The 24,972-nt window shown below is 31.1% G+C and overlaps 1 protein-coding gene across 2 annotated transcripts in view; it reads left to right on the top strand.

Moving 5' to 3' along the window:
• Nucleotides 1-24,972, top strand: part of REG (proteasome regulator gamma) — a 101,481-nt gene that overhangs the window by 5,136 nt on the left and 71,373 nt on the right. For both annotated transcript variants that reach the window (XM_085806540.1, XM_085806541.1), the window contains exon 2: nt 11,103-11,135. In XM_085806540.1, the coding sequence (XP_085662666.1) occupies nt 11,103-11,135 (33 nt within the window). The remainder of the gene's footprint in view (nt 1-11,102; nt 11,136-24,972) is intronic.

Below are 24,972 nucleotides of genomic sequence, written 5' to 3'. Positions count from 1 at the left end.
TTCATATATTAGAAAAATTTCACGAAAATACATGACAATTTTCTGAATCTTTAAACCCGGTAAAAAGAACATATATGAAATTACCTGATCACGAAAAAGTTTATACCCTTTCCAAATATGAACATTTCCACATATAAAATAAATAAAATATCCAAAAACTTTTACCTCTAAATCATATATTATACACGTCACTAACGAATTCATACCGCAAGCATTACAAATACTTAGTGTCAAATATTTAAATTATTTCCATGCACGTTTACTTCAACTTAAACGTATACCAAATTTCTACAAACATAAAATTCATAAAATAACTATCATTTAATTAAAATATCACTAAACCATGTACACGTCGACTTATTTTTACTTAAAAAACATCCCAGAATTGCACAAAAATGGCATTGCGCACACTCTTCACTATATCCATGTACACTGCTTTTTTCTCATAAATTAGAAAAATTTCACGAAAATGCATAAAAATTTTCTGAATCTTTAAACCCGGAAAAAGAACATATATGAAATTACCTGATCACGAAAAAGTACATACCCTTTCCAAATATGAACATTTCCCCGTATAAAATAAATAAAATATCCAAAAACTTTTACCTCTACATTATCTATTATGTTACAAACGTCACTAACTAATTCATACCTTTACTTCATTACAAATGGTTACAAATACTTAGTGTCAAATATTTAAATTATTTCCATGCACGTTTACGCAAATTACTTTACTTCCACCTTACATTTAGAACAATGCATAAAAATAATATCCTCAAATAATTAAAAATACTAACTTACCTATTCTTCTTCAGAATGTTGATTACGTGTCCGATAAACTTTTCTTATTTCTGTTTCAGGATCTTTAAAATCATACTTATAGTTAACACCAAGGTACCAGGTAAAATAAATAACTTAATAAAACATCTTTACTTCTATCTCGCACAACCTTAAAGAAACACTTATTACTACTCCTTTCAATCCCACTAAATACCCATTTCGAATTCACTTTAGTTAGGGCCATGGGATCCAAAAATTAACGAACACTGTTTCACACAACACAGAATAAAGGCAAATACAAAATTTCCAGATTTTTTTCCCGATTTCCCCCCTTTTCCGATTAAAGAACCGTAATTCGTCCATTAATATCACATGACATATCACATGATCTCTCATTTCCCTCACACAAAATAATGCGTAATCGGAACTGAGTACTGCTCACATTATTACCAAAGTTCCAGGTAGTAACCTTTATCGCCTCCAAAATGTCGCCAAACTACCAGTTACCATATTGTAAAGATCAGCCGAAAAGTCATTTTTGCTATTTATATTGTATAAAAATTTAAAAAATAATTAAAAAAAAACTGATATTGTAAAGTCTGGAGCTGACATATCGAGATTGAAAGAAATCAGGGTTGATCTTCGGATTATGGTATCTTGGCGATTTTTTGGCAAAAATTTGGCGACCAACTCTGCTACAGCAACCCTCTATTTTTTTTTTTTTTTCCCGCCGCCATTTTGTCTTCACGAAGTAAAGACATGTTTCTTTTCTTTTTATTTACTCGACACTTTTTCCAACAATCTACTAGCCGAATTACACTTATGCTAGAAATTTTATGTAACAAAACTGCTTAATCATGACAAATATTAACTGCAAAATTGGGAAAAAGTGCACAATCACAAACTCCTTGTGTGTTTTTCAGAATATCACATACACGTTAACCATTTACACGTGGACTTATTTTTACTTAAGAAAACATCCCAGAATTGCACAAAAATGGCATTGCACACACTTTTAACTTTATCCATCTACACTGCTATTTTCTCATAAATTACAAAAATTTGCACGGAAATGCATGAAAATTTTGTGAATCTTTAAATTCGGTAAAAAGGACATATATGAAATTATCTGATCGCGAAAAAGTATATACCCTTTCCAAGGATGGACATTTGCACGTATAAAATAAATAAAATATCCAAAAACTTTTACCTCTAAATTATCTATTATAAACATCACCAACGAATTTATAACAAAACATTAAAAATGATTACAAATACTTAGTGTCAAATACTTAAATTCTTTCCATGCACATTTACTTCTACTCAAACGTATTTCAAAATACTACAAACATATAACTCTCAAAATCACAATCATTAAATTAAAATATAATTAAATTAAAAAACACTACTTAAAATATAAATAGGCACATACATTAAATTAATAAAAATTAGCTTACTATCCTAATTACTTTAAACTAAATCAGTGCTAATAACAATTTTCCAATAATACCATATTAATTTATTTGCTCCTTACATTTGAACAATGCATAAAAATAATATCCTCAAATAATTAAAAATACTAACTTACCTAATCTTCTACAGAATCTTGAGTGCATGGTGGATCACAAAATGTCTATTTTCATCACGTTTCTTGCACCGCCATTCAAACTATGTAATATTCTTCCTTTCACACAATCTCATTTCATTCTCACATATTGGACATTCATACTTATCCGCAATTAAGCAGTTCTTTTCAATTACACATAAACGTAATAAAAATTTCGTATTTACTTTATATATGGCCATGGGATCCAAATATTAAACAACACTGCTTCACAGAACATAGAATGAAACCTATAAAGTACAGGAGATATTTTTACAATATACCCCCTTTTCTGATTAAAGAACAGTGATTCGTCCATTAATGTCACATGACATATCTCATGATCTCTCATTTCCCTCACACAAAATAATGCGTAATCGGAACTGAAAACTTCTCACATTATTCCCAAAGTCCTAGGTAGTAACCTTTATCGCCTCCAAAATGTTGCCAAACTACCTGTTACCATATTCCAAAGATCAGCCGAAATCAGTAGACAAGAAAACACATTATTGAAAAAACTGATTAAATCTTTTTTAACTTGCTTCTGTGGAGTCATTGTTGAAAGTCCATTTAAGTCATGTTATGTCAGAATAAAGAATTTTTGTGAACGCTAACTAGCTTAGATGCTGCAGACTGTAATATTTATTCTCATTGCACAAAACTGCTTATAAAGCTTTTAGGTCTGACTATTGGTAAAAGTTTTAGGGATAATTTATTACAAAACGGACAGCTTACCAAACTCGTTTATATTTCTCGAACCATTCTCTTCTTTTTAACTGTTCCTCATGCATACTGCAAGTTCTAAACTAACTTACTGAATACTTAAAGGTAATGTGGAAAGCAATTGTCTACATCAAAATATCTTGCTGTTTATACTGAAGTTTCAATTATTAGTAAAGAAAAATGTAAATGACGAAGTTCCCAGAAAGTATCTCCCTTTTTTTCCTAAGTAAAGCGAGCTTAACTGAGCAGTTATTTTTAAAAAACTGTTGAAAATCCAAATAGATAAACAGTTATGTGAATTGGTAATTAATTCTTAATAAGATAAAAATGAAGTTTTTTGCTTTGTTAGTAAAATAGTTTAAAAATATGTGTATATGTATGCATGGAAGTGTTTTGTAACAATATTCAGAATTATTTGAAAGTATGTAAGTTTTTTTAATGGGTGTGCAATCATCCCAGTTATAAACATTGTTTTTAGTCCCCTTTATGTAGAATGTCTTTATTTTAATAGCATTAATTCTTATCAACTTTAGTGATCGGTTTGAGTTTTCGCTGTCAGTTAGCGATAAGTCACAATACTGATAGCTCATCTTTGGTTTACCTTTAATGGTTAAACACAATTTTCATGGTTTACTGTTTAAAATAAATGCATTTAAAATTTCCTGAAGGGGTTATTGTGGTCAGGATATAATCAGAAATCCAGATTTGGACATCTAATATTCATGGATAATCTTAAATATTAGTGCCTGTGATTAATTTTATTAGAGATCTTACAAAATTTGTTAGCTCTTGAAATGTTAGTCTACTAGGAAGGGAGTTTAAATTTATTCTGAAAGTGTCATATGTACACACACACACCACAACAACACCCCCCCCAAAAAAAAACAACTACCTCTTCAGAACTTTATTTTTGTAAAATTTAATACCCTGATCTGTGTGTTGTAACTAGTTCTTTCATTGCATTGATGACATAAGTAGATAATGTACCAAGTGTCTCTTTAGAAAAAAAGTTAGTCATTACACATACTTTCCTCATACAGAAGCAGGATAAAAAAGATTGGTAGGGCTGAAATAGGCTAAAAGAAGCTGGAAAATTTAATTGTATAAGTAATATGTCAGAATACCAAGCAGCCTTGAATATTGCTAGCATAGATACTGTGAAGGAATCCCACTCAGGACCTTGTTGATTAAACACGTTAAAGGTAATTTATTTAATAGCTAGTCAGCTTAACAAAATTCTTTACATTTTAGAAACCACTGTCTCGAACTCAAATTGCATGTGGGCCAAATGTGCAATCTGATGAAAGCAGCTGATGAGCAAAAATTTTGTTTAAGAAAATGTAAAGGCTTTTCAACAGAAAATTAAAAATATTATTTACTAAATATTTATTAAAACATACACTCACAGTTACAGTAATGATGAAAAGGAAAAAATTCAAATTTATTTTTAGTCTGAAACTCTGTCTGAAACAGGTTGGCATTTGCAAAAAAAATTCTAATGGTTACACTTTGTAATTCAAATGAATAAATATTAAATTGATATGACTAAATATTAAATTTTTAGACTGATACTTATTATATAATTCTAATGGGTACTCTTCTGTTGTCATCACCAGATTTATCGCCAAATGTTTTGCTGCTCTCGCTAAGAGATAAGTTCGCATAAAGTTGTCACCGTTTTCTTTTAAAGTCATTACAATGTTTCTTTCTTTTTTTTTTTTTTTTTTAATAAAAGAATGCATTTTCAAAATTGGCAACAAGAATACAAATGCTTAAGATGTAATTGCCTCTTATGCTTTTATTATTATTGTATTTACCATGGATATGAAAATTTGGGACTTGCCTAATAATGAAAAGTCTTCTCTACAATTTCTTCAGGAATGAGGAATTATTCATTCTGAAAAGAAGTACATGAAAAACCTAAAATGGCACTTTACTTCAATTCGAAGGAAGCACCGAAATGGATATATGATGTGGCAAGCAAAAAAAAAAAAAAGAGAGAGAGAGAGAGCATTATTTTCTCAAAATTTGTTTGAAGGATCTAGATTGTTTCTTAACAACAGTTCATTTCATTCATGCATGATATTTAGAATTATTAACTTCATATGAATCATTATACTGTTGCTTATGGGAACAGTTATATAAGCATTAAAGAAGTCTGTGGCCATGGGTTAGTATCTAGACTGTCTGTTAAAATAGGTGGAACTAGGAATAGCTTCAAAGTTGATGAAAAGTCTGTTTTCCTTGTTCAAAATTACTTTGGCCGTATCCTTAGCAAGTTCACCATAATGGGCGTGCAGCCAAGAAACAAAGAATGTTTTTTAGTTGCTGTGCCTCTCTGCTTTGTTACAACCTAACTTAAAGTTATTGAAAATACTGTTGTGTTTTTGTGGGTTCGAACCCCACTCCAGGCATCAGTTGTTATGTTATTTTCTTCCCTCATATTTGTATGGGGTTCGTGAGGATTTGTGTGAATAGTGACAATATTACTTGATGAAGTATCGAAACACACTTTATTGGCCAGAATTGTCAGGACAGCTTCCAAAACATGTTTTTACAGTCGTCGATGGACTAACATAAACACGATCAGCGACACAGCCTCCAGGTTATCAGGCTATCACGGTGGAGACAGCTTCACTGCAAAGCACCATAGTGCAGCTCCCAACTCTGCTTGGTTGTTCTCGGAACTCCACGTACTCTCGAGACTCTCCACGCTACAACTCGTGATGCACTCGATTACACACAGAACACAGCTCCCGACTCTTCGGTTCAATCATTCCCGGAGCTCAACATGCTCTCTCGACGATGCACTAAGAGACTCCTTCGGTGCACTCGCTGCCCGGCTGTAACTTAATCGACTCCACGCGGACTAACTCAAGACACACTTTCTCTGACTGCGGACCAGCAGGGTTTATCTAGCTTTCGGCTTGTGTTCGAGAACATTCTGGGCTAAGCCGGTAAGAATTCGTTCCAGAAGGTTCTCCATCCGTCCATGGCATGTCGCCAATTTTGTCACCAAATGTGGCAACCCTAAACTGCTTTGTGGGGAAGCCATCTCACCGCGCCTGTACATTTCATAACAATATTTTTGATGGCACTATAATATACTGAGACTGATGGAAAGGGTATAATACTGAAGAATTAAGAGAGGCTAGATTTCAACATTTCTGCATTAACCATAAATATGATTTTATTGATCCCGATACTGGTTGTCATATGCAAACTATTGAATGGTTATTGGACTGTTAAATGGCAAAATAAATATCAACAGGCACTGATCGTAACCAATTAGATTCTTATTTAATTGAGTGTATGTGGCGGCAGAAGTGCCCTAAAATGCAGATGTTTAATTGGACATTTTAAATGATCTGCAGTTTCATGCCTCTGGTTTGATCTTAATTTGCTAACTGATTTTTTCCCCCTGATTTCTTTGATAAGTTGTTTAAATTAAAAATTTCTAATTTTACGAATATCTGTTATATTATTTCTTCCTGTGGATTTTTCTTAACTATCATAAGTGACTATTTTTATGCTTTGAATATTTCTCCAGATTGTCAACTTTATAATGAATCTGATCCTTGTAACAGAACGGTATCTTCTAATGTGTTGAGTAAACCACTGAATAACTTACTTTTAACTTTATCTAAAAATCTGATGTGGACACCACATGACTTCCTTGTACAGAATATTGAATTATACGCAGATTTTGTTGCATTTCATTTAAACTTATTTCCTCAAATTTCAGTAGATAAATTTCTTATTCAATTAATTCAGTTCTCACTTCATGGCAAGGCAAAAATATATAAACCCTCAAAATTATTAAAAATATATAACATCACATACAGTTAAAAGAATTAAAAAAAGTATACAATTAAAATTAGTTTCTATGCAAAAACAAGCGACTTGGCCAGTGGGCAAGAAGGCAGATTTTTCAATGCACAAAACACTTTTCGTGTGGTTGATTAGAACCAAAAAGGGAGGTGGGCAATTACATGTTATAGCTATCCTTTATACACAATTTCAACATTCTGAGGGTACTCGTTTTTGAGCTATGCGAGGTACACACATACGTACAGACGTTGTAAAAAATCTGCTTTGAATCATTTTAATACCTTTATGCAACCCGCTTTTAGGGAAAAAAGTCCTGTATTCTGTTTTAACATTAGGGTATCCTGCAAAAACATCATTAAATTGCATTTGATAGTGGTCAAAATGGATATTTTCATTGAAATACGAGACCCGAAATTTTTTATTACAGTACTTATTTTACTTCATACATGGATGTAAAAAATTAGGCCTAGTCATACTTAAACAACTTTTAAATTGTTGATAATTACACAACTATTGCATGTAGATTAAATTAAAGCATAAAAACCTTAACCAGAAGATAACAACAGCATAATTCAATGTATTTTTAAAGCAAAAAGGGACAATTTACCGACATATAATAATAATAATAATAAAAAAAAAAGGCTCACTGAATCAAGTAGCAGAGTAGGTATAGATATATACTTTTGGTGTGGCTCATTGCAACCAAAAAGGGAGGTGCATAACTACATGTAATAGCACAGGATTCGTAGTCGTCCTTACAAGTGCTTATAAGTCCTTATATTTGAAAATAAAATATAAAGGTCCTTATAGGTGCTTACTTTTTCTTTAAAGCCCGTATTTTTTTTTAGTGCTTATTTCTTGCATTTAGTGCTTTTTTTTAATCTTTTTTTTTTTTTTTAATGAATGCTCATTTTTTCCCCGTACCAAAGCCGAAACTAAATAAACAACTTTCTTCCTTATATGCAACATCAGATGGTGAATCATACTCCCGGAAATTGCTTTCCCCCCTTTCCCTGCATTAAGGTAACCTATGGTGTACGCGAGAGTATAGACAGGTGCGCATCGTTCTATTGGTCAAAGAATTGCGAAAACGGTAGAAAATTCCGGTACATTCGGTATTCTTTTCCTCCCACCCAAATACTACACACGTTTGGATTTCTATCAAGATTTTAATAATTTGCATTCTCGTTCAGCGTGGTCAGTTCATATTCGTGTTTATTATGATCGTTATGCTTATATTATGAGCATATGCATGAATATTTATAATAATATAGTTGCAGTTACTGGTGAAGTATAGATCAACTTGCAAAAAATGGGTGTGTTTTTACACAGATTAGCTTTCTAAGGAATAATATTCGGAATGGCTTAAATAAAAGGAAAGTAATCGAATAGTCATTTTCTGCCAATACATTATACAGTACGGAGGTTGGGAGGTTTTCCCCTTTCTCCGCAAAGTCTCTAATTTTGAAGCAGCAGACTTTTTTTTTTGTCACTGTCCAAGTTGGATTGAATAGGACTAAAAGTTTTTGCGGTCTACCCGATCCAAGCGAAGATTGATTCCTATTCCGGAAATTTAACGCAGTCTGTTGAAAATTAGAAACGCCCCAGATTAGGAAGTCTCTTTCTTTTCTTTTATTTAGATCTTTATTCTCCGAATACCAGCAGCTGTTGATTCCGATTGCGTAATATCACATGTGGAAGAATTACGCCGCATGTATTGCGCAAATGCGCAATAACGTTTGCGGTATTTTGCAGAGATAATTAATTTTGATGTTCAGTCTGAGATTTGTTTATGAACACTTAAAAGAGTTTTACTGTGCTTTCTAAGCAGAATATCTCTCAATTCCGTTGGTCTATTTTTATATGATGCACATATCGAAATGTCAAAATAATTTATTTAGCCGAGAAATCTAAAGAACGGCCACAATCTCTCCCACTCCTCTTTTTTCCAGTTACTATCTGGAATATTCGGCAATTTTCGAGTATGCGAGTTACTTCAGCTTTTACTGTTAAAGGTTGACTGCATGAAGCAATTTCCCGTTTTCTGATTTCAGAAATGTGCCTCTTTTTTACTTAAATTACTTTGCTTGGAATATATGTTAGAGGAAACTGTTATGCAATGAAAATTTAGAAAATGTTCAGAATTTTGAATTAAGTTAAATTAGTTAAATATTAATATGAATGGAAAAATAAATTGTATTCATTATTAGGTGCCAAACGAATACAATTAATATGGCTTATTATTATTTATTTTCTATATTTTGAACTGATATTTCATCATTATATCTTTTAGTATAGTTTAGTTGTGCATAGTTTTTTTTTTTTCCTCTCATTGTAAACTAATTCTGTAAATTGAACTGTCATTTAAAATTTTAAAAAAAAGTTAATTGTTTTCCATGGTTGAGGTAATGCTCATTCTTTTAATAAATATTGCATTGCTCATATTTTAAATTACAAGTCTAATTTTTCTTTTAAGGTTATGCAGTTATGTATAATGTAATTAGACAGGTGCTTATTATTTTTCTTAAAATGTGCTTGACCTCTGCCCTGCGAGATGGCCATGAATTAGTCTCCCTCCTTTTTCATATGCGCAATCTTAACATCCGTGGCCTGGGTGTTCTGCAGTTTCTTCTTTTCTTGTTATAGTCTATTACTTTAAAATAGGTACTTTGATGTTATAGCGATCCTTCACTTATTTATGATTGTAAAATGGCATTGTCATGAAGGAGGGAATTAAAGAGATTTTAGCAAATTAGTAGATTCAATCTGTTCCCCTTATGAACCGTGGTTTGAGATATAAAAATGGCCTTGAAGTGCCTATTCTTCTAAAGAACAGATAACAGTTCATGATGTCCAACATTTGGTAATGTACATATTATGGATTCTAATATAATATTTGATATGTTAAATTAACTCATTAATCAACAAGACATTTTAATATATATTTAAAAATGCAGCAATTCTGAGAACTTAAAATTTAATAATTTAGAAAAATTGTACCTAATGAAATTGTATGTTATGTGTATCATTTAATATTCTGAATTATTTAACGTCAGATTTTTTTTACTGCAGTAAAGTGGAATTATAATCATTTCTGTTCCTGTTGAGATTTCTCTTGAACTGTAGCTCTTTCATTTTAGTTAACTTCTGTGGTTGAGATTAAGCAATTCTTTCTTCCAAATACATGCATTATCTGTCAGTTGTAAATTTGTAATTCAAGCTTTGTTCTTTGTGCCCACCTGAGGTACGTAACTGGAATACGAACTGCGCTCATTGACGACTGTCAAAATGTTAATGCAAATTTAAACTTTTAAAAATTCAGAAGTACATTTTCCATAATTGTTAACATAAGAAGAAACATTTACATATTCACTTTATTAAATGCTGTAAAACTAGTAAATTTGAAAAACTTAACTGTCAATAATCAGCAACATTATTTCATTATGATTTCTAAAATGTTGATCATGTTTTGAAATTATCCAGAAATGTGAAAAATATTTTAAGACCGCTGTAAAAATGGTAATTGTACTGTGATAATCAAGCTTATAACAGTTCAGTAATTTTGACTTAAAGTGAAAAATATTGAGTGTTTAACATTTAACATCGGTTGATGACTTTTTTTGTAGCTAGATCTTAATAATAAACTGTATATGGATGTGTCTTAAATTCAAGAAAGGTAGTACACCATAGCTTCATCCAGCAGTCAGTTTCTTCTGTCCATTTTGGCGTTTAGTATGCAGCGTGAAGTCTTAAAAGAAAATTACGAGCAAAGTTATTTTTAACTTTCTAAAAATGATAATGTACAGTGCAGTTCTTGTTTATGCAAATATAAAATCTGAATTGAACTGAAATAGTGAAAATTGCTATTAGGTATGGGAGAACCAAATATAGTGAATATCTTTTGTTCTTCACTGCCTTAAATAGTTCTCAAATTCTTTGTAGTTAACCAATCTTTTCTCTAAAACTGGAATATTCTTAAAATTCTGTATATTATTTAAAAATTAGCAACCAAAACTAATTTTGAAAATAATCAGTTTATGATTTGCAGTAAACTGTTTATTTATTAGTGTTAATTGTTTCACATTTAGATTAGCATTTTCGAAATGATGTATTTGTGCTGGTTTCTGTACTCTTTTGTCTTAAATGAAATGTTTTTGTTTTTTAGGTCAACGAATATAAAGAGAAAGTAAAATTGCAGGTAAGTTATTTTCTCTTTAAATTGTTAAGTAGCTCATTGTCTAATAATTTTTGCAGAAATGATTTTTATAAATATTTTATTTAAAAAAAATAGAATATTTCATATACAGCCATCTACTTCTGAAAGGAAACATTAATATATAAAATTATTCAAATTGCTAATTAAATGTACCAAGTCTGATTGCTGTCTGTGCAAGCCCATGTAGAAGCGATTGGTGCTGGTGCAAGAAATGTTTACCTTTCACCTTTCCTAGCTGTCTGAGGTAGAGCATATTCCTGGCCTTTTATTTTTTATTATAAAGATTTTTTTCACAACTACAATTGATCAAGCAGTCTTTATAGAAAAACTAAGCAGAAACATTTTAACAATGCTGTGATAGGAGCAGTAGTTTAAATTAGCAAAGCTCCTCTTTTGAACAGTAATTGGTTTTAGTGAATGTTGTGATGCACTAAAATCACTTTTTTGGTTGGAGCAGAATGATCCTGAAACTTCAAATTTTGATCTGGAGGAATGATTACTAGCACTTCAGTGGTTCTCCAAATTAAGTTCAGCGAGTAGCTCAGTCACCAAAATGAACTAACTATAAGCAGTGGGCCTGATAGTCTTTCGGAACATTCATTACAGATTAATTGAGGGTAGGGGGGGAAATATTTTTAAAACCAAGGTTGAATTAACCAGTTAATGCCCAAATTATTCAGGGTTTGTGCGGTCCTTAAGAGTCCTTAAACAGGGTTCGTAGCGGTCCTTACAAGTGCTTATAAGTCCTTATATTTGAAAATAAAATATAAAGGCCCTTATAGGTGCTTACTTTTTCTTTAAAGCCCTTATTTTTTTGTTTTTAGTGCATATTTTTTGCTTTTAGTGCTTTTTCTTAATCCTTTGTTTTTAATGAACGCGCATTTTTTCCCCCGTACCAAAGCCGAAACTAAATAAACAACTTTTTTTCCTTATATGCAACGTCAGATGGTGAATCATACTCCCGAAAATTGCTTTCCCCCCCTTCCTCTGCATTAATGTAACCTATGGTGCGCGCGAGAGTACAGACAGGTGCACGTCGTTCTATTGGCCAAAGAATTGCGAAAACGTAGAAAATTCCGGTACATTCGGTATTCTTTTCGTCCCACCCAAATACTACACACGTTTGAATTTCTATCAAGATTTTAATAAATTTGCATTCTCGTTCCGCGTGGTCAGTTCATATTCGTGTTTATTATGATCCTTACGCTTATATTATGAGCATATTTATGAATATTTATAATAACATAATTGCAGTAACTGCTGAAGTATAGATAAACTTCCAAAAATGGGTGTGTTTTTACACAGATTAGCTTTCTAAGGAATAATATTCGGAATGGCTTAAATAAAAGGAAAGTAATCGAATAGTCAAAATAATTTCATTTTCTTTGCCAATACATTAAACAGTACGGAGGTTGGGAGTTTCTCCGCAAAATCTCTGATATTGAAGCAGCGGACTTTTTTTTTTTTTTTTTTTGTCACTGTCCAATCTGGATTGAATAGGACTAAAAGTTTTTGCGGTCTACCCAACCCAAGCGAAGATTGATTCTATTCCGGAAAATTAATACAGTCTGTTGAAAATTAGAATCAGAAACACCCCAGATTAGTAAGTCTTCCTTTTCCTTTATTTAGTTCTTCTTTCTCCGAATACCGACAGGTGTTGATTCCAATTGCGTAATATCACATATGGAAGAATTACGCTGCACGTATTGCGCAATAACGTTTGCGGTATTTTGCATTGACAATTAATTTTGATGTTCAGTCTGAGATTTGTTTATGAACACTTAAGAGTTTTACTGTGCTTTCTAAGCAGAATATTTCTCGGTTCCGTTGGTTTTTATATGATGCACATATCGAAATGTCAAAATCATTTATTTAGCCTAAATTTAAATCTAAAGAACGGCTGCAATCTCCCCCACTCCTCTTTTTCCAGTTACTATCCGGAAAATTAGGGAATTTCCGAGTATGCTGGTTAGTTAAGCTTTTACTGTTAAAGGATGACTGAATGAAACAATTTCCCGTCTTCTGATTTCAGAAATGTGCCTCTTTTTTACTTAAATTACTTTGCTTGGGATATATGTTAAGGGAAAACTGTTATGCAATGAAAATTTAGGAAATGTTCAGAATTTTGATTTAAGTTAAATTATTCAAATATTAATATGAGTGGAAAAATAAATTGTATTTATTATTAAGTGCCAAACGAATACAATTAATATGGCTTATTATTATTTATTTTCTATATTTTCAACTGAAATATCATCATTAAATTTTGTAATATAGTTTAGTTCTGCATAGTTTTTTTTTTTCCTCTCAATGTAAACTAATTCTGTAAATTGAACTGTCATTTAAAATTAAAAAAAAAAAAAGTTAATTGTTTTCCATTGTTGAGGTAATGCTCATTCTCTTAATAAATATTGCATTGCTCATATTTTAAATTACAAGTCTAATTTTTCTTTTAAGGTTATGCAGTTGTGTATAATGTAATTAGACAGGTGCTTATTTTTTCCTTAAAATGTGCTTGAAAAGTGCTTATAGGTGCTTATTTTTTTAACTAAAATGTGGCTATGAACCCTCTTAAAAGTCCTTAAATTTTTTGGAGTTGATTTTGGGTCCTTAAAAGTCCTTAACTTTGCCCCAAATCAGCAGAAGGTCTTTAATTTTAATCATCTGAAATTTCTGTCTGTTTTTATGGCTGCCATTTTGAGTGTGAATTAGCATTTTGGAGGAATATTTTTGGCGATTCACTGACATATGGTTATCTTTTGAATGTGTTCGTGGGTTATAATTTGTTTCTATTTCTAATAAAAATGATGGGATACTCGAGTTTCTAAGCAAGAAGTGAAACATTTCGAAATTCCTATTTTCTAATAAAGAACTCTTAAACAACTTTTCGCTTTTGGGGATGTGAATTCTTTTATTAAACAGCTCTAAATTTGGCGACTTTAAGATCAGTTTCTATAGAAAATTTTTAATTCTGAGATCTGACAATTTTTCGACCAGTTTTTTTAAAGCATCATCATAACATTGATAAATTTCATTAAAATAAAGGTAATATACTGAAATTATATATAAAAATTATCATTAAAATAAAACATTCTATTTTCCGCTGTCATATTATAAAGTTTCATTTTGGCAACTTATATTATGAATCTGATAAATAAGGCATATTGCTATAAAGCATAATGTACAAAACAGCTCTTAGCAAGAGCAAAATTAGCTATGCAATTAATTAAAAATGTCTTCTTTTTAAATTTATTCAGAAGTGTTTTTCCCATGCAATTTTCTTGGAATATTCAAAATTCTCAGAATATGCATCAGTTTTCTCTATAAAATTAATTTTACACTTTTCCCTCCCCCCCCCTTTTTTTTTCTTTCAAAATATTTTTTTGCTGTTACAGAATTGGTAGGGATTTTTTAGTATTTTAGACATTGCAGCTTGAAAAGTTTAGAAGGGTTTGAAGTCAAGATTTATAGACCCACGATTCTAGAAGATTCGAGAAATATGTGACAAAATGAAAAATGTCTCCATGATATCGACATGTAATGGATGTATTTTACAGAAAGTTTGTGATGAATTTCTAACCTTTTGGAGAACGTCTGGAAGAACAATGAAAACATAATATTTGAATGTTATACTCCTGATACTAGAATCTTTTTCTTAACATGTTTATCTTCCCTTTATTTTCTCTACCTTTCACTAGACACAAGCATCAAAAATGCTAATCTTATCACTGGGCAAGCATTATAGAAAGTGATTTTTTTATTAATAAAGAAATTGAAAACTTACAATTTAAAAGATTCATCTAATATGCCTTAATGCATCATACACAGAGCTGGCACTAGGCAATTTCCCACTTGATGCAATCTCTGTGGATCCTAAATTCTAAACGTTTTGCTATTTCTAGATTTTGTTGTTCGGTGTGCCACTAAATTCTAAATATTCTGCCACACCAGCTTTGTAACCGGGCTTTACCATATATATTTCATATTTCTTCTGAATGTTCATATTACTAAAGAAATAGAATTAGTCACTTTTTCTATACATTCTAAATGCATTTAGTGTTTTTTAGAATAACAGAAATAATTAGATCCAAAAATTTTAAAATGAAAAGGAACCGTGTTGAAGAAAGAAACTGAATACATAAAGAAAATTACTCCTCAAAGATATGTGCAGTTATTATTATGTAACTTACCCAATTGTTTATAATTTCAGCCTTCAGTTTATGATTCAGCCGGGGTTTGGGACTATTTAACTTTTACCAGATCAAGTAAACCCTCATAGGTACCTTGTGGAGATGTTGACAAGTTAGGAGACAAGCACGCAGAAACTAGCAAGAACATTGGTTTGCATATTGAGACAACTCTCTAATTGTTAGAAAAGATGCTTAAAGAGAAAGAAATCTATATAAACTAGCCAAAATGTTTGGAAATGCTTCAAGTTAAAATGAAGGATAAATATTTTGTTGAGTGTTGTTACAAAACATAAATGTATAAATGTTTTGTAGCTTTTAATGTGTATCCTAATATCGTTTAAGAATCAATGTCATTAATTACATGTATGTTACACTGTGAAATTTTAAATAAAATTTAATAGTGGCCATGTAAATCTATAATGACTAAGGTTATCTAATTACCTAATTTAATTATTTATAACTAACTGCTTACCCTTAAAAGTTATCTGTACATATTAAAGCGAGTTATTGCCTTTCATTAACACTTACTGTAGTCACAAGATAAAACACAAAAATTAAAAAATTCAAGTAAAACTTATTCTTTGCATCTAGTGAAACTTAAAAATAATACAAAGCAACTTATCATCTCTGGTACTTTAATCGCTTATTGGAACATTAAAGTATATTAGTTGGGCTACAATCCCTTGGAACTCTACACAAAGCTGTGACACTAACTGCATCAAACAGAGCCTGACTAAGTTTCAACACTTGCCAACTGTGTCTACATCAGACCTTTCAGGTTTGTTCTAATGAGCAGGTCTCTCTCTAGACAAGCAACAGTGGTGACAACATTCAGTGTTTTGTTATGAATCATGATGATTATGATCTTACTTCTCATTTTAACCTATACCGTTTGACATAAAATCTACCTGCTATTTGCTAAACCTCTAGACTGACTAAGTATGTAACAAAATGAGACATAAAAAAATCAACATAAAGCTAACTATTAGTAAAACGTAAGTAAATGTCATCTTCTTTCAAATATGTCCAACTATTATAAGTGCAAGATATTTAATCCTACTTGATAAATTGTATAAAGTTTATTTTATTCTCAAACTTATTAATCATTACGTTAATTCATGTTTAGTAATAATGCATACTACTCGGGGATCTATTTTATTTTTAGGATGGTATTACAAAAGTGAAATTCAAGCATAGAATAGTATTTTTAATTGAATTTATTCATTTCCCATTTGCTCATAGGTCCTTAATTTTTTCATTAATGGTCCTTAAAAGTCCTTAAAAGTACTTAATTTCTGTGTGCGGAAATGTGTACGAACCCTGTTATTTTAAAATGAGAATTTTTGAAAAATATTTTAAAATTTCATTTCGTATATCGTAAATAAAGAAATTATTAAGTTTTCAATTACCGTAATTAGCAGTTCAGATAATAGTTGATCTATACATAGATCGATGGGCGCTTCTGGTAATAAAAGAACAAGTAACTGCCCTCTAATCTTATGTTTAAAAAATTACAAATTTAGTTTTTAAAAAAAAGTACAATTTTTTTTTTTTTTGCAAAATTTAAACCAACTAAAAAGATTTAAAAGGAAAAAAAAAAAAAAATCTTTTCTTTTACTGATCTAAAACTTAGTTTTTTTATTGAGCAAATTTACAATATTCAGTGTGATATAGCGGAAAACATTTCACACAGTGTTACATTTGCAAAACGTAATACGACTTCCCTTACATTTTTTAAATTGGCATCTTCTTTTTTTTTTCTTTTTTTTTTTTTTTTCTCTCTTCTAGCTAAATGTACAGAGCCTATCTTTTTGGTCTCGATGACATCAAATATTCTCCCAATGCTTTTCTTCGAATTTGTTCCTAGTTATGGGGTATGCAACCGTGATATGCCTTCGGATGTCTTTTATACATTTTTCCACCACTCGTGTTCCAAGCGGTTCATTCGAAGTTTCAGGAGTATTGTCAAAATTCTCTGCACTACAGCAAAAGTTAAAATTATAACAGTAGCCCTTTACTCTAAACGTGGCCCATGATTTATAGCAAGACCATATAGGTTTGCCTTTAAGAAATTGTTTGAAAAATGATTACCAAAATATTTAATCATAATTTCATTACAGACAGAAATTCATTGAAAATTCCAAATTTTTGAAAACTGATTTATATGCATGATTAATTTTCTTATTTTGAATGCCTTATCTGATTTCTGCATTGCTCTGTAATTATTGTTGGCAAAATGGATTACAGATTTAATTTCTAAATATTTATTTTTTACTATCAGTACCATGAGATCTTCCTCTGTCCAGCAATCACATTCATTACGTAAAGTATGGTAGCCATTGAAAGTCAAAAATTTCTACACTTTCATATATCTTTCTGTTTCTTTTGTTACATTACACATTCTTAAAATTCGGAAGTTAAAACTTCAAAAATATCAAGTGGATTCACATTTTCTATAATATTTGAAATACTCTCAAGATTTTCACCAAATTACCTCCTTTGTTATAAGCATAAGTATGTGTATTTTTGTTCAATTTGCTTTTGGCTACATTTTTTTGATAATTTCTAGCTAACTGTTTTTCATTTTCATTATTGGTGCTAGATGTAGATGGCAGGTATTTCGTAGTGTTGTTAGATCCAAAATTATTTATATTTTTACTGATGGAGTGATCATTTCACCATCATCAATGCACTCGTCATCAGTTAACTTGTCCACTTCAGGAGGTAAAGCAATTATATCTGACTCAATCTCGTAGAAAATATATATTCTAACGCTTCTTTAGTGTGAAACACTTTACGCCTGGACATTTTGGAAAAAATGGGAAAAAAAAAAAAAAAAAACAGTATTAGGTACCACTAACACCCAGCGATCTATTTACAGATTAACATGTTTAAGCTAAAAATTTAATTCTAAGAACAGTTATTTTTGTAATCTAAATAATGCATAACAATTAAAGAAGTATTGAAAATGTGGAACGAGTAAGCAAAGTATACCTTACTTTTATTTTTTCCCCCCGTTATATACAAAATTGAAACCTGCGCTACGAAGCATCACTTGGATTTCAGACGTTATCTGCTGGACTGTTCTGGAAAAGAACGTTTCAAAACATGTTTGGGGGTATAGCCACATGTGTATCCAGTGACAAAAAGATATTGTTCTCAATGGTCATTCTAAAAGTAGGTGATCTATAAATAGATCACTGGCCAGTAACAGGTTAATATATGTTAGTGATTTTCTATTGCAACTGAAATTTAAGGTTAGACTAAGATAGTTTGATAAGCCCATATGAAACCTCTAAGTCCTGACAATGTCCCAAGCAACTGATATTTTTTTAAAATGTGTTTTTGTAGTACTTTCTTTGTCACTTGTGTATTAGTGCAACCACCTTAGTAGACATTGCCAAATTCTGGCAACCATGCCGGTGACAATTCCTCAGTCAACTTTGCTACTTTTTGAATATGTTCTTTATGCTGCGTTCCAAGTTCAAACAATTTTTATAAGCAAGTCATGATATTTGTTTGCCTTAAATTCAATTTTAAAATATGCTTTTGTGGAATTGGCCGGTAGTAGAAATTGTGGTAAATATCTGCAGGAATACATTGTTTTGCTGCAAAATTGCTAATGGAAACAATTGTTTTAAATCTGATATTAAAGCTACATCGCTAAATTTCCACCTGAACAAATGAAAGAAATAAACCTCTTTGAAAGTAGTTTTATTGTATAATCTTTGTGAATAAATACCTAATTGAGATATAAAATATATACAGTTCAAAGTCCGGACCTACATTATCCGGAATAATCTAAAATCCAGACCTTAAAGCCACAAACATTTTTTTTTTATTAATGCTTTAAACGCATGCACATTTGATTTTTTTTTTCTTCCATAATAAAACGTGGAGATTTTCACTTAAAAATTTTTATTCTTAATTTCACTTACGCACTAAATAAAATACCTCGTTATGGAAAAACAATCATATAAGCATAACTTTGTGAGATTAATAATTTGGCTCCGTAGCTGAATATCTACTTACTTGGCATGCATCTCAAACTGAAACATTCACCTATTTTATATCCCTGACACCCACTTTGCAAGTTATTATTGATTATATTTTGCTTTCATCACCACATGTTTATCAATACATGACAGCTTCAGTAATAACTCGTGCTGTGATGTCTAAACTTTTTTTATATTAGTAATTGAATAACAAGAGTATGGCAACCTTTTATGCTAGCGTTACCTTGGTAATGATTATAGATTTTTAAATGCTCTAAAATTTGTTGATGAAAAATTCAACAAAAATTTCTCTTCATATGCTAAAAATAGATTTTGTTAATGAAACTTAGGCCAAAAGATTACATTTAGTGCTATTTTAATTAAGAATAACTGATTTGTTATTCACCATAAACCCAGAAGCGGTGGCAGAATTTAGGGAAGACTAAAGTTTTGGAATTTGGGGAAGCACCGAATGGCAAAATTAAGAGATGAGAAGTATTTATGATTTAGGGAAAGCACTGTGGAAATTTAGAACTTGGGAAAGTGCTTTGTAGAGAATTTAGGACTTGTAGAGACTGCACCAAGCGGTACCAAGCGCTACCCTGAGATAAAGCCTTAAGTATATGTGGGAGTTTATTTATTTAGGACTTGGATTAGTTTGAAGCATGTGCAAGAAATAAATGTAGGTATAGTAAATAACTAAACTAATACAATTCAATCTTAATTCAGTACGCAAAAGGAGCAAGATAACATTTAGCGAAACAACTTTGCTTTCGTAGCCAATAATGTATAATAATGTATAACAATAATGGGTAAAATTAAATGTTGATAGCCAATAATGTATAACAGACGCTATTAAGTTAGGCTAAAATTATCTTCACTGATTCTAAGACATTTATTTCAATTAATGTAGAAGACTGCACTGCTCCTTGATCTTCTATTTTGATCCAGCTTATTATTTTTTGCAGACTGTTATTATTATGGCAATTTTATAAAAACCAAGTTGGAACTTTAGATTATGTCGAAAAGAGTTTCCAATTCTGGAACTGCCAAAGGATCTAAGCGAAAGCATGTTTCGATGTCCATTAAACAAAAAGTGGAATTGCTGCAAAAAATGGATAAAGGCCTATCCGTCTCAAAATTATGCGAGAAGTATGGCATTGGAAAGTCCACTGTATATGACACAAGAAAAAAGAAAAATGTACTTTTTGAATTTTTTGTGGAAGCATCTTAAAAAACTTGCATTGAAAGAAATGTTTAATAAAGTAAACAAATAAATTTTAAGCTTTCTTTTTTAAATTTTGATACCTTTTAGAACATAATTGTTCTTTATTTCATGAATTACGATTTCATATTTTTAATTGTATAATTTCTGCATGCCATCTTACCAGATTTAAATTGATAATCTATTATCCGGAAAAATCCCAAATCCGGAATCGCCGAAGTTCCGACCAGTCCGGATTTCGGACTTTGTACTGTATAATATTTATGTTGGTAATAACTATGTCCTTACAATTGAATTGAATGACTTAGCCATCATGCTCTTGCATCTGAAAGAAATTGCCATTTTGTGCCAAGGTGGTTGTGTTAATATGTATGTACTTTCTATCTTTTTTTTAAGTTAGTTTCTTCCACATATATGTATATAGGTTTGTATTTTCTTTTGATCCAAACCAGAATATATTTATAAAATTACTCAAGTCTAAACATGAAATATTTAACTTTGTTTATTCAATTGTATTTTTTCAATAGATTGTTTTCGGAAATGTTTTAATTACATCATAAAATTTACTACGATAAAGTTCTGAATTAATTTTAACATTTGGCAAATGTTGAACATTAGATACTTAAAATTCTATCCTCTGCTGATGCAATGTGTTCCACATGAATGAAAAAATTGTCAAATGGAGCTTATGTCCTAGGTAGAGACATCGCAACAACCATTTTAGGAATATTGAAACATGAATATCAATTTTTTGAAAAAACTTAAAAATTGCTCTCCATTTCTCTTTAGTAGTACCTTTTCAGAACATGAACCACAACCTACGGCTCAAAAATGTGCGTTGATGAAATATCAATCAATATTTACTGAATCTTTTATAATTTCATTAACAACTTGTGCAATCTCTTCTAAATCGGAAAAGTAGTTTCAGTGGATAAAATTAAAAGTTCTTCTAAAGAACTTTCAGTTCATAAATTTTTCCACTGAAACTACTAACTTTATCAGAACTGGTTCTCCACATCTCTAGTATAACAAGTATTGGTACTAGAATTATAAAAATTGTCTACGCTAGAAAAGAATTTTTGTTACCGCACATCATTATTTTCTTTAAAGTGCGTAGGAATTCTTTGGCAGAAGATGATGTAAATTTGTGGAGTTTTCTTTTTTGAAGTTCATAAATTAAGAAATGCTTGTGTTGCTGTGAAAGAATTAGCTTCTAATTTCAGAACTATATTATTAAATAACTGTAGGGTATGATGCAAAAATTAAAAAAACAGTTCACTTTCTAGATTTTCAAAAAAAAAAAAAATGTATTAATTTTGGGCTTTTGTCACAAGATAAAAAGTATGATTTTAGGCCATCAAAAATGAAAATAATTCTTTGTTGCAGGAAACTAAGTAACCATGTGTTGCTAGAGATATCCTTTTTTGTAATATGTTTCCACTAATTCAAAGAACTCTTGCATTTCATTACTTTAGCTGTATATATGTGAAAATGTTTATAATTTTTTATTGCATGCTGTTTGTATTGAATTGTGTACAGTGTGGTCCTAAAATAGGTTTGTATAAATTACTATTTAAAACATATTTTCATCCCCCTTTCTCTTCACACCACCAAAATTACTGTTAATATTAGCAGTGGTATAACAAACCAACTTTTCTTCAATTTCCCCCCCCCCCAATACAATGCAAAAGATAAGTCAAAATTTAGCAATTTCACTTAACATACTTGTTGAAATTTAAATGTTTAATGAAATTTAAATGTTTAACTTGATGTATTTCGTAAATATAACTTAATGTATCGAAATAATGCAAAACTTTAAAAAAAGCTTTGCGATGCATTTAATGATTGAAAGCATTCTGAAAGTCTGAAATCTGGAGCTTTCTAAGACTTCCTTCGGTGACTCCAGATATCGGAATATTTTGGATTTTAGATCATCAGTTTAAATCTACTAAGATGATGTGTAAAAATTATAAAATTAAAAATTTGAAATAGTTGTTTATGGAATAATGAAACATTTATTATCTTATGGGACTCTAAATTTACAGAAAAAGATATCAAAATTTGTTTGTTTCATTAAACATTTCTGGTGATGTAAGTTGTTTAAGCTGTTTTGTTTTTTGTGCCGATACTTTCTCTTTAATTTTATGTATGGACATAATTTCTTGCTTAGGTACAAAGCTTCATTATTCAAATCCTGTAATTTCCACAGAGGGTTTCCCAACTCTCCTGATTTAGCAGGAGATTCCAGACTTCTGATCCTTCTGCCGTAAACCCAATTTACAATATATTTCACCCGACTCTTATTCTTAAAAGTTCTCATGATTTGTATGTAGCTTGGCTTAATACTTCGTTATTTGCACAAAAAAAAAAAAAAAAAAAAAAAAAAAAAGTTATTTGGAGAGTCTGAAGGCAATATAGCATATAAAAGAAAACCAAAGTCATTTCATCAGTGAGAAATTATGGCATGATTCTGCTTTGTAAATGAGAGCACAGACATCGTCCAAAAACATTGTGTTCCAGTTCTTCGATAAGCATCGAGGACCACTGCATGTTATCTGACATACTATATTAACCAATGAGCACAAAGCGGGATCGAGGTTGTTATTTCATTCATCTTGGTGCTGAGCAGTGTAAGTGCACGTGCTTTCAAGAAAATAGTTTAAAAGATTATGATCTTTTGTTTTAGTTGTCTGCGAAAAAGGTAAAATACTCATGTAAATTTGAAAAATCGTACAGAGACCTTTCCTTTTATTTAAGGAAATGTAATACATTTGCAACATGTACCGCTTGTTATCGTGATTTTTCGATTTCGTATGGTGGAAGGGTCGATGTTCTTAAACATGTACGGGCACAAAAACATAAAGAGAGCATGAGTTCTATTGGGGAAAAAAAAAAAGAAAAAAAAGAAAAATCAAATTTTTCTGTGGAAACAAAAAAACTAGAAAGTTACTAATGCAGAATGCGTGTTCTCTGCCTTTTTACTGGAGCACAACCTGCCACTGAATGCATCGGATAATGCTGCAGCTTTATGTAGAAAATTTTTTCCAATTCCGAAATCACTAAGAAATACTCAAGTGCAAGGACCAAAGCAGCTGCAATTGTGAAAGGAATGGGAATGAAAAATAAATCTTCATTTATTGATTGCATTAAAACAGTTCCTTTCTGCTCCTTACAGATGGAAATAATAATACTGATTCAAAACTGTATCTAGTTCTTTTTTCCTAATCCAGTGTCTTCAAAAATTGAGTGTAGTTTACTTTGTGTCCCCCCTTTATGACAGGCCTTTAACTCTTTGAGGAGCAGGAAAAGGGAATTAACTTTTTCAGTAAAATTCTTGTTTTATTTACTATATCTGGTGTTACAATGAAGTTATTTGCAACAATTACACATATTTTGTCCAAGACTCGTAAAAAAAATGACCACTTCTGGTGGTTAGTGTCGGTGACCACTGCTCACACAGAACAACACATCCCTACAAATTCGTCTCTATGGTACTCATGGAAACAGTTTCCCCCTCTCCCAAGCAGAGTGCAACTTTCCATGTGCAGCATTCCCAACACTGTTCTGGTGATGTGCACTTTGCAGCACCAAGAAAAACCACTCTGCAGCACTTTGTTTCTTTTACAAAATGCGATGGCTGATGCTTATTTTCTTGAAGACGAATTTCTGCATCAACTATTGGCTTATGTTTCTTTATTGCCATCTAGTGAGCTGCAAGGGAACTTCAGAAAACGGTCAGTCTTGAAAATCACTCGCACGAGTGAGCAAGGCATTCAGTAGAAAAGGTGGTTACTGTAGGTAACCACTGTGCTTCGAAGAGTTAATATTGCACAGCTAATTATTAAAAGATTAAAAGAAAATTCAGTTCCTCTGGAAAATTGCTTAGCTCTTAGTGCCGATAATGCAGTAGTAGTGGTAGGCTTGAAGACTGGCTTTGCAGGTATCTTAAAGGAAAATTCATATTTGCAAATTATGAGCTGCACTTGTCACCTGTCAAATTTAGCAGCCAAAAAAGGGCAGTTTTTCTTTTTAAGTGGAGATAAACACATTGTTAATATTTATTATCATCTTGAAAGAAGTTGTAAAAGAAAGGAAAAATCAAAACCAAAAAAAAATTTTTTTGAAGCATGCAAGTGCATCTATTTATATCAAAGAATACTAGTCAAACCTTCTTTTACCCGTTTCTCTGCTTTTGGCGCCAAGCGTTTTCACAACTGGTTCATCTTTGGTTTTCTTAATACATGAAATGAATTTCGTTTACAAAATATGTGTCTAGAGAATTTTTCGATGGAGCACTTTTGCATAGTTTTGCGACGATATACATTGAATGGTTTATAAAAGTTTGACTTTTTTGGTAGCATAAAGTAGTATCTGACTCCTAATAGACCTTAACATCGTGTCTGGATAGA

This window comes from Stegodyphus dumicola, chromosome 12 (assembly GCF_044657685.1).
Source record: "Stegodyphus dumicola isolate Sdum_Otavi_A_Nest chromosome 12, ASM4465768v1".
NCBI classification, from domain to species: domain Eukaryota; kingdom Metazoa; phylum Arthropoda; class Arachnida; order Araneae; family Eresidae; genus Stegodyphus; species Stegodyphus dumicola.
The sequence above is the reverse complement of the archived record's forward strand: the minus strand, read 5'-3'. Positions and strand labels throughout refer to the sequence as shown.